This window comes from Anabas testudineus, chromosome 15 (genome assembly GCF_900324465.2).
Source record: "Anabas testudineus chromosome 15, fAnaTes1.2, whole genome shotgun sequence".
Lineage (NCBI taxonomy): Eukaryota > Metazoa > Chordata > Actinopteri > Anabantiformes > Anabantidae > Anabas > Anabas testudineus.
Window position 1 is genome coordinate 5,254,609 of NC_046624.1, and position 11,088 is coordinate 5,265,696.

At 41.5% G+C, this 11,088-nt stretch overlaps 1 protein-coding gene across 1 annotated transcript; it reads left to right on the forward strand.

The window, feature by feature from the left end:
- The first annotated feature begins 5,612 nt into the window (after positions 1 to 5,612).
- Positions 5,613 to 10,880, forward strand: mlh1 (mutL homolog 1, colon cancer, nonpolyposis type 2 (E. coli)). The gene is made up of 19 exons (XM_026353727.1): positions 5,613 to 5,868; positions 6,110 to 6,200; positions 6,306 to 6,404; positions 6,505 to 6,578; positions 6,692 to 6,764; positions 6,851 to 6,942; positions 7,032 to 7,074; positions 7,300 to 7,388; positions 7,495 to 7,607; positions 7,711 to 7,804; positions 7,973 to 8,126; positions 8,275 to 8,612; positions 9,423 to 9,562; positions 9,694 to 9,802; positions 9,885 to 9,948; positions 10,019 to 10,183; positions 10,264 to 10,356; positions 10,449 to 10,559; positions 10,662 to 10,880. The coding sequence occupies exons 1-19, from the start codon at positions 5,762 to 5,764 to the stop codon at positions 10,815 to 10,817; spliced, it is 2,205 nt and encodes a 734-aa protein (XP_026209512.1). The 5' UTR covers positions 5,613 to 5,761; the 3' UTR covers positions 10,818 to 10,880.
- The last annotated feature ends 208 nt before the right edge of the window (positions 10,881 to 11,088 follow it).

Genomic DNA, 11,088 nt, shown 5'->3' on the forward strand with positions numbered 1-11,088 from the left:
CACACAGATAGAGAGATAGAGAGAGAGAGAGAGACGAGCAGCTCGCCCCGCCTCGACCGCAGCTCCACACATTGTTCGCTCGAGCAGCGGTTTGTCCGTGCTTGTCCAGAAGCACCTGAACTCCGCACATGTGTAATCGGCCTGTCGGAGCTCCAGCTGACTGACTGACTGACTGACTGACTGATTGACTGACTGACTGACTGACTGACTGACTGACTGACTGATTGACTGACTGACTGACTACACTATCAGTTAATGTTAGATCATGTTTGCCTTTGCTGATATAACCATAAACTCACCACTCACGTTCATTAAGGTTTAAAGCAGTAGTCGTTGCTCTTTATGGCTGTATAATTCATCTTTAAACTCCAGCACCCTCACTCCTGTCAATGCATAACCAGCCTAAGGGTGGTGCAACTTAAAAATCATAAATCTAAACAAACATGAATCTATAGATAGATATAAATGTAGAGCTACTGTGATATAAGTGATCAAACTGATAAGGATCAGGCAACCTATAAAGCATCTAGAAAAACTGTAAGGAATTGCTTTGATAATAGTCAATCAATAATTGACTTGTGCTTGTGAGATCAGACACACATGGGTTGCCAGGTTATGAACAACCCAAAGCAGGTACTGAACTCCTACACTAATCTTAGCTCCTCCTGTACACATAGTGTCCTGACACTGAACTCCAGTTACTCCACATGATTAGACCAGCACCTTGTATGGTAGGTTTCTTTGTGAGTAAAAAAAAAAGTATTATGTTTTGACTCTGGACCACTCTTTCTTATTTAATAAATAGCCACTAAGGACATCTATGATTGCAAGGGGATGTGATGGCCAAAAATAAATGTGCCTAGGTAATAGATCGGCACTTACAACAGACATTAGACAGCCAACCTCCACTCCACAGTGCACTGTGACTCCCTATTTGTGTGGCATTAAGGATTAAATGTCTCAATGGCAGCAAAGAAAACTACTTTATGTCTTAACCTCTTAATGTGATGAGGATGCCAAAAATCAATAGAGACTATGGGTGTGGATGATGTTTATAAACTACCCTGACTACCTTGCCATGAAGGCGCAGGCGTCACAGAAACAATAGTGTGGCTCATCACAGCGTGGCCGGGACAAAACTTTAAAGCCTGCGGGAAAGACGGGTTTGATCTGCCATCATTTGTTCTTTTGTGTCTTTTCACAATTCATTAACTAATTTCTTTGCACCAATTACAGTAATTTCCACAGAGTGAATAGATACCTCACCAGACAGGCTTTGAGGTATCTTTATTTTGTGGTTTATTAAGAGTCATTATGCAGAAATCTAGTTTAAGTTGGAAGAGGGCCAGAGTAGGACCTCGTAGCACATGTTTTGTTAAGCCCAGAAAGGAGAGGATTGGTGGGACTAAATGCCGTGACTTTCTTTCAAGAGCTCCACACTCAACCCTAAAATAACCTTGTTGGGATCAATTCTGATGTAACTAAAGCAGAGGAAGTGATGCAATGTAGTTGCTAAAGTGAAGACTTGAAGACAATCCCTCATTGTTCCCTTTAGGCACCACCCAAAGCACACAGAGGAGCAGTGGGAATAGAAGCAATTCAAATTATGTTATATATACATTATGTTCACTCAGGTTCACAGACAGTTGCTACACCACGCACCAGTCACAACTGCAACCTTTCAACCCTGTCAGAAAAACATACATTTGTTGTCCTGCCTCTCTGTTAAGTGATTGACAGCCTTGATTATGAAACATGAACTTGGTCCAACAATAAATCAGAGCTGGAGCCCTCCCCCTTCATGAAACATCTCCAGAGTGTTGCTGATATGCGATGTGATAAGACAATGTCAGTGTCAAACAAAGACTCAGTATCTGCTGTGGTAAATAAACAGCATGCGATAGAACTGATAGCTCTGTCTACACGGAGACCTCGAAGAATAAGAAGGGTTTGCTCAAAGTGTTACAGTGTTCAAACTGTGCACTGTTACTCTGATGCATGTGTTGTCTAATTCATGACATTTTACTGTGGTTATGGGTGAAAATGGGAATTTTATTGTAAACCTTTGGTTTCAGTAAATGAACAATGACACTGGGGAAGAAATCAAGATTTACAGAGCAGAAAAATGAAACAAGTCAATAAACCACATGACTTCAAGGTTGTAGGTGACCACACAGCTGCAGAATGCTTCATTAGTGAATTTAAAAGCACAACATCAATCAGCAGGGTGGGGCTGGACAGGTGTTGGCAGGTCTCTTTTAATGTGGGTGCTCACATGCCTTAACCAGTGGCAAAAAGGGTGGTTGTCAGCTACACTTTTACACTTTTACATTTACATTAGGTTTGGTTTGTTTTTTAACTGAGAATAAAGTATCTTGGCAATTACTGGATATCTTGCAAAAGAAAATGTGTACATATATTCAAAGTTTCCAGAGGATGACTCTTGCCTGATCTGGTGATTCCCTGAGCTAAAGGTGTTGACAGATTTTCAGTGTAATTCTGCTTTCTTGTGTTCATATTTTGTTTATGTCTTGTCTTGGTGATAATGGTAGTGGAGGAAGCGACTCAGAAAATAAAGGGAAATGGAAGAAGAACAGCTGCAGAATCCATTTCTGGATGCATCATTTGATGGTGAGGCAGTCTTAACAGTTCCGAGGTCGTGGTGAGATCATGCTTGCCTACAGATATGACAAAAGTGGAATTAACAGGATGGTGAATTGGCACAATTCCAAAGGGAATTGTGATAGGTACCCCTTATTATTAGAGGAAAGACTGGCTGCTCTACATTTATCACTTGAAGAGGCCATGACACATTTCATAGATGACTGTTTTCCCATGTTGTGTGGTTCTAACAGACGCTGTACACATTATAGCCCCTCTGTGACTGTGATCATAAAAACACAGGTGAGACAAATCCACAGCAGTAAAAACAGCCGTAGATTCTCGGTGTGAAGTGCTTAGACTCTGCAGTGTAAAAGGGGTAGAGTGCTTCCAAGTGTTTGGTGCCTCCGTAGTAACTTATTCTGGATTTGAATGCCGTGATGGGTGGGTGTATACAATGCTTCAGCTACAAACTGACAATAGGTGTATTACTCAGCAGCAGATGGACATTTGTATGTGATTTGACTGTCATTTTGCTTGCTGACACTACTATACTTTGTTTGTACTTGCTCAGTATGGCTCGTATTACTACGAAAGATTTGTACTGAATCTCCTGAATCCTCTTTTGACACATAGGGGTTTTCTGTTCTGTGTGCATATTTGCATGTTTGTGTTCACCTGCAAGTGTGTGTGCAATTACATTAGCATGCATGCTTGTGGGTACCTGTCACTGCATGTGGCAGGTCGCTGCAGGAGTGGCAGCTCTTTGGAACAGAATCAGAGTTTCAGGGACTCTGTTAGCAGCACTGGAAAAAGCAAAGAGTTGTTTAAGTGACCAGAGAGATAGACAACCAGTTCTGACTCCACCCAGACTCTTGTTGACTGAAGCATTGGATAAGACAATACTCTTAGCTTCATCCTTTCAGAGAGTAAATTTACACAGACTACAATTGCTGTCCACAATGATGTCATAATTGCTGCCTGACATTGGAAAAATTGAACACAGAGCAGCAATTGTGCTTTCCTTTTACACTGTTGTCTTGTTTACATCGACTTTCTTTTAACTTGCCTGATCTGTGCCCACTCTATTGTATTGTATCCTGTAGGACATCCTGCATCTGCAGAACATTTTGGAATGTCCTGCACACGTCCCAGGATAGGCGTCACATCCCCCCAGTATATCTTAGATGCAAAGACATAACAATGACTCTTCCCTTGCATCATAAGGTGAGTGGGTGTAACTTAAACTAAAGCATGATATATGGCATAGGGAGGTATAGCACACATGTGGAATCAGTAATAGAAAATTCATATAGGAAAATGATATATCATAGAAATGTCACGGCACTATCTCTGGGTGAACTGGTTTATCTTCAAAAAGAGCCTCCAGGTGAACCAATAGAGAATGACAGCAAGATTTAATTATGCAGGTCACTGATTGTGACAATCAGTCACTAGTTTGTCAGTGCCAAGCTGACTTCCTTTCATACTTCCAGTGACCATTCAGGTTGTGCTGTTTACTTTTGTGGCCTTTCTTTGTCTGCAGTCAGCTGGTATGTGGTGCTGAAGTCATGTTGGCAAAGGCTCAATAACCAGCACAACAGTCTCTTGAACTACTAAGCTGTGCTATACGTGCTATACTTGTGCTTTTGTATAAACGCCTGTGGATCATAAGGAAAGAGCCAATTTTATAGCTGAGCGCTGTGGTGGGATAAGGATAACAAGTCAAAGCGTGTTGTCACAACACGTTTTCTTTTTATCTTTGCAATCTCTATCCTTACAAATCTACTCACGTGTAAAAAAGAACTGTGGAACCAAATCAAATCAGAAAGATCAAATATCCATGATAAAATGTCTCTATTCTAAATGCAGTTTTACAGACTAGTAGAAGCTGCAGTAGACAGTTCAAGTTGGACTGCAATAAAACGCTCTGCTCACGATATCCAAACAGCGCCACTCCCCGGACAACCTACTGACAGCATTTTATTCTACTGACATCACCTTGCCTGAGGCTAAAGGTTAGTGTCATAGAAACATAAATTTAGCTATTTTAACTGTGACAACCACTGAGAATAACAGTAGTTATTTTTCAGGGTAAAAAACACATCCTCATAAAATCTTTTTGAGAACATTTGATTTTGGACCATGACAGATCTGTTGATTAGAAGTTCCCTCAGAAGCCATGTGGCTCTGTGAAGTAAGCAGACACAGATTTGCTTTGGTCAACTATGTGCACAGTTGAGGATTACAGTGAATCCCTTGTAAGTGAATGTGCTGAAAAAAGAAATTCATGTTTTGTCCATTGTTTTTTAAACATGGACAAAATGTTAAATGTAGAAATATAGAATTTCATAACTTTTATAACTCCATAACTTTTCTAATACTCTAGATATAATTTAATGGGAGAATTTAACCTTGTTAAAGTATATATTAAAATACTATACTATATATTATTTGGACTTCATTTGCATTAATGCTATATGCTGAAACCTTCAATAGTTCCGACAGGAACATAATTTTCCTACCTACTGTTAGGACAAGTACTGTTGTATAATTAATTCTAATCTGCTCTCTGACCTCTTTGCAGAACAAACTACAGATACCTTCCCTAATGGAACAATTCACTTTACCACTCTTTATGACAGTAGTAGTCCCATTTACATTCCAGGGTTGAAAAACCTAGAGACAATGAACACAAAGGAAAACAATGCTGCCATTAAATTACACTGATTAGAAGTGATAACAAATTGATGTTTAATGTTCCACAACAGGAATTACAAGATCCTTATTTTATAAGATGACATTGTTTATATAGACAGATAAGTCCCACACAAACAACATATATTATTCTTCTCTTTGCCCCCTGGCAAAAGTACGTTTTTACAGAAACCATCGTGTAGAGGCGCTGTGAACATTTCAAAGCGACAATGTTACAAATTATTGACCAACGAAGAAGACGACCAGCGTATGACAGGTGACGTACTCCTACTGCACGTCGTAAGCCACGCCCCTCACGCTTTCTCCCCGCGTTTCTTGTGCAAAGTTGTGCAGCTACGAGTCTTTGAGTATAAATATACACATTTCCATCCGTTTGCGTGTGTATTCACATATATTGCTCGCTGTTGAAATATTCGGAAAGTAAATCAGCAGCCTTGTGAACATGGCGGGAGTTATCCGGAGGCTGGACGAGACTGTTGTCAACCGGATTGCTGCAGGAGAAGTTATCCAGCGTCCTGCCAACGCCGTCAAAGAGATGATAGAAAACTGGTAACTTCATTAAACTACACTTAATTCTCATAGTTGAATATGTGCAAATCGACTGGTAGCAAAAATAACCTGTAGTTTAACCAATAAAGGAGACAACATGTGTCAGTAAGCATCAATATTTACATCACACGTGCAGCCAATCCCACTTCAGCTGTATCATAGTAACAGTATCATGACCGGATACTAATCGTTAAATAATGTCACTGTACAATAACTCCCGTTTTTATTTTAAATGTTATAGTTTGGATGCAAAGTCCAGCAACATTCAGGTGACAGTAAAAGACGGAGGACTGAAGCTCCTGCAGATTCAGGATAACGGCTCTGGTATAAGGGTGGGTGACAGTGTCCACATTCAAACCTCTTACCTTGTCTGCTTGAATACACTAAAACTGAATGACTCTGTTGTTTCCTCATCAAACCTTATTTCACCAACACAGAAAGAGGATATGGAAATCGTTTGCGAGCGTTTTACCACCAGCAAACTTCAGACCTTTGAGGACCTCTCGGCTATTTCCACCTATGGATTCAGAGGAGAGGTGAGCAGTTCTGCTCCCTGTGACCCCCGGAGCAGTATCAGTCCGGGTATAATATGTTGACATACAATTTGATGGATATCACATTTGTTGTTGTTTGCAGGCCCTTGCCAGTATAAGCCATGTTGCTCATGTGACCATCACAACCAAGACAGCTGATGCCAAGTGTGCCTACAGGTATCATAACATGATCAGTGATGGCACACTCATCCTGTGTGTCTCTGCATTTTAATAGATATAAATTTACTGTGGTGTCACAGCTCTTGAGTTTTGTGTTGTATTTTGCACAGAGCCAGCTACAGCGATGGCAAACTAAAAGGCCCTCCCAAACCATGTGCTGGCAACCAGGGAACACAGATTCTTGTGAGTTCACGGAGGACACCACCCGTTACAATATGAAATTTACGGATGCAGAGAAACCTACAATGATTTACTCTCCCTATTTGCAGGTTGAGGACCTTTTCTATAATGTGTCCACCAGGAGGAAAGCTTTGAAGAGCCCCAGCGATGAGTACTCGAGGATTGTAGAAGTGGTCAGCAGGTCTGTCATCTCACTCACGTCTCATTGTGTATCATTTCATTCATATGATGTCTTTTCTGTACTCATGTGTCAACTTGTTGTTTTGAAAGGTACGCCATACACAATTCAGGAAAAGGTTTCTCTGTCAAAAAGGTGAGATGTGTGCTGTTTTTGTAACAAGTCTAACTCAGCCATGAAGCTGTTAACGGAGTTTAAGAAAGAAAGTCAACCCTAATTGGTTCATTAACACGTTTTAATATTGGCTGTCGGAAAAGCAACCCTGACACAGTGTACTGAAAATCAAAAGATAACACTAAAGATAATTTATTTACTGTGTTTATACTTTACGATTCTTATGACTCCTCTTTCCTTTCCCAGCAAGGAGAGACCGTAGCAGATGTGAGGACACTACCCAATGCATCTGTAGTGGATAATATTCGAGGAGTTTTTGGCAACGCAGTGAGCAGGTATTAATTTTATTATGCTTTCCCTGCTCTGCTCTCTGCAGTTATGTAACCTTTTCCCACCTCAGTGCTGACTGACTGCATGACTGGCTCTGTGGTATGTTCTTAGGGAGCTGATTGAAGTTGGCTGTGAGGATCAGAAGCTTGCTTACAAGATGAAAGGCTACATCTCAAACGCAAACTACTCAGTCAAGAAGTGCATTTTGATCCTCTTCATCAACCGTACGTATCGTGGAAAAGCTACGGTAAATGTAGCACACTGATGAGGTTAATTTAATCCCGTTTGCATGTTGTTAATTTGAAAATGTTGGCTGTGATGTGTCAGATCGTCTGGTAGAGTCGAGTGCTTTGAAGAAGGCAATTGAGACAGTTTATGCTGCATACCTGCCCAAGAACACACACCCTTTTCTGTACCTCAGGTAACTTATTTATTCATTCATACTGCTCATGTCAGTGCACAGCCCCGACATAAGGCGTGATCCATCTATGACTCATTATGAACTCCATCTGTAGACAGTAGACAGAAATGGATTATTTCATGGCTTCATTCTTTTTATATATTCACTGGTGCTTTGTGATCGCCTCAGCCTGGAGATCGCCCCACAGAATATAGATGTAAATGTTCATCCCACAAAACATGAGGTGCATTTCTTGCATGAAGACAGCATCATCGAAAGTGTTCAGAAGCACATCGAGAGCAAACTCCTGGGCTCCAACTCCTCACGCACATACTTCACTCAGGTATGACTCTGTCAATTTGCTGTCAGTGTCACACCAGTAAAATTGATTAGATCCCTGTTTGATTATGGCAACATGGTTTTACTAACTAACCACGCCTCCCAGAGACCATCTAAATCTGAAGTGTAAGCATACGCAATGTTTTAAACAGACGCTGTTACCAGGGCTGTCAGTCTCTGGAGGCAGCGAGGTCAAGTCCTCCAGTGCCACAGCAGATTCTACTGAGAGAGTCTACGCACATCAGATGGTGAGGACCGACTGTCGCGCCCAGAAGCTGGATGCCTTCCTCCAGCCACAAGTGAAGCCACCTTCTGACCCAGAAGCAGCTGGTCCCAGCACCAAGAGCACTGTAACCCGAATTGCTCAGCTTGACAGCGTAGAGATGGACGAGGCAGAAGATGCAGACATGCTCGATGCTCTGGCTGAGCAGGAGGCAGAGGTGCCAAAAGGCGAGGAGGAAAGCAGCGTTGGCACTCATGACGTTCAAAGGTGATTCACTTCTTGTCAAAAGACAAATCATGCCACAGTAGCTTGGGTGGGTCAGTGTGTGCGTTCAGCAGAGGATGAAGCACCCAGTCAGTGTGATTATTAGTAATCCAGACATGATTTTTACAAGTCAGATCAGGGCCGGTGAGGATCAGAGGTGAGCATTGACCAACGGCAAATTAGACTGAACAAGAGAGAAGAACATTCCCTCGCGAATGACGTCATGCCCCTCGGGCCAGTCAATTAATTTGTCATAGTAGCTCAACTTCACAGCTGAAAACATTTTGATTGCATAGTGTGTAGATCTATGCTTTGACACAGTAAGCAGGTTTTGATAAAGAACACCACTGGTTCAGATACAGCAGAGAGACAAAGATGAATATCACTGGTGGAAGAAAAGTGAAACATCCCAAATATTTCAGTCAATACTTAGTAGAAACCAAAAACAGCCAAATAAAGGTTTGATTACAGTTAGTAACGTTCATCAGATGCAAAAGACATGTCTCCAAATTAATGTTGCTGTGTAGTATTTCTTATTAGGACATAACTGCAGTAACTATATTATTCTAATTAAAAATAATGAATGGGCAGTGGTGTACTGTCAAAATTATGGATTTCTTCTGCCCCCCTGTGGCCAAACAAATACTAAAAAAGTTGAATTAAGGACATGTTGCATTCGTATAGACCAATCATTTCATTTCACTCAATGAGTGCAATGAAATGTAAAAACACTTTCACAGTTCTTTAGTGTCTACACTTTAAGCTTGGGTGAGTTATTGTCCGTAAACATGCAAAGTGTGCCTTGTGTGTCAGGAAGCGTCCAAGGAAGGAGCAGCAGCAGCAGGAGGAAGAAGAAGAGGAGCTGACATCTGCAGCCACGGCTAAGAGACGAGTCATAAAACTGACCAGTGTCAAAGAGCTGAGAACAGAGATCACTGAGAACACACACAAAGGTAAACACAACATGTATCCCAGTCTACTCCAGCTTAAATTGGTTCCTAGTTGTGTGACCACAGTCTGCTACTCAGATATTTTACATGACAACACAGTTTTCCTCTGCTGAGTATATACAGATTTTCTCCAGGTCTTCAAGAAATGCTGCAGAACCACTCGTTTGTGGGCTGTGTGAATCCTCAGTGGACTCTGATCCAGCATCACACCAAACTGTACCTGCTCAACACCACCAAACTCAGGTCAGTTAAACACTTGGATTACTTCAAGTGATTGAGCCCGCTGCTTTATCTCTCAGTACACTTTCATTTTGTCCTCTTGCAGCCAGGAGCTTTTCTTCCAAATACTGATCTACGACTTTGGGAACTTCGGCGTACTAAGATTGTCTGTAAGTAAAGGCTAGACTGTTGTCGATACTGCAGTGGTTATGATTTTCATGGCTGCTGATTTGCATTCAGACACCAGCTCCACTTTATGACCTGGCCATGTTGGCTCTGGACTCTGAGGAGAGCGGCTGGACAGAAGAGGACGGACCCAAAGAAGGCCTGGCTCAGTACATAGTGGACTTCCTAAAGAATAAAGCAGAGATGCTGGAGGACTACTTCTCCATGGAGATAGACCAGGTTGGTTGGGATGGGATACATGGTCAGAAATATTCGTTAGAGGGTTGAAGGTTCATTTCTGCACCAACCCTGTATTGTAGGAAGGAAACCTAACAGGCCTGCCACTGCTGCTCGACAAATACACCCCTATCATGGAAGGTCTCCCCATGTTCATCCTGCGCCTGGCCACTGAGGTGACGTTTTTTTTTTTGCTAGTGTCTCCTCATTTATGACTTCTGGAAACACAAACTGTATGTGAAGGCTCTTGATTGATGGTGTTGTGCAGGTGAACTGGGACAATGAAAAGGACTGCTTCCGAGACTTCAGTAAGGAGTGCAGTATGTTCTACTCCATCAGGAAACCATACATCCTGGAGGCCGGTCCAGGAGAAGAGCAGGTATGAAGAAACGCCAAGTTTACGGTGCTAAAGTGCATGTTAAGTTTGACTTTTTTTTAGCCTACTCTACCATTACACATTAATAACAATTTGAAATTTTAGGATACTGATGTGAATTCGTGGCGTTGGAAAGTTGAGCACGTCATCTTCAAAGCTGTCCGAACCCTTTTCAGTCCACCAAAGAACTTCAGTGAGGATGGCACCGTACTGCAGATTGCCAATTTACCTGATCTCTATAAAGTCTTTGAGAGGTGCTGAATGTGATCATTAAATTGAATTGAAAATAAACTCTAATGCTGCTGTCTTATACCTGGTGTAACATTTGTGTTGTAAATAAATATTTTGTATCAAACAAGTCTTCAGATATTTGTCTTTTGAGTAAAATAAAGCTAATTTTATCACGTATAAAAGAGCCTTCTGTTGCAGGAAACCATTGGCCTGAATGGCCTACTTAAAAGTGCAAAGCCTTCACATGGTTTTCTAAAAGTAAGTCTTTGGACATGCAGCCAGGAAAAATAAAATTGGGTCA

What these genes read in the sequence shown, in the direction of transcription:
- mlh1 (XM_026353727.1), top strand. Translation starts at nt 5,762, where the DNA reads ATGGCGGGAGTTATCCGGAGGCTGGACGAGACTGTTGTCAACCGGATT. An exon ending in ATTGTAGAAGTGGTCAGCAG is followed by an intron (nt 6,943 to 7,031) that starts GTCTGTCATCTC and finishes TTGTTTTGAAAG; the next exon opens with GTACGCCATACACAATTCAG. An exon ending in TCTCCATGGAGATAGACCAG is followed by an intron (nt 10,184 to 10,263) that starts GTTGGTTGGGAT and finishes CCTGTATTGTAG; the next exon opens with GAAGGAAACCTAACAGGCCT.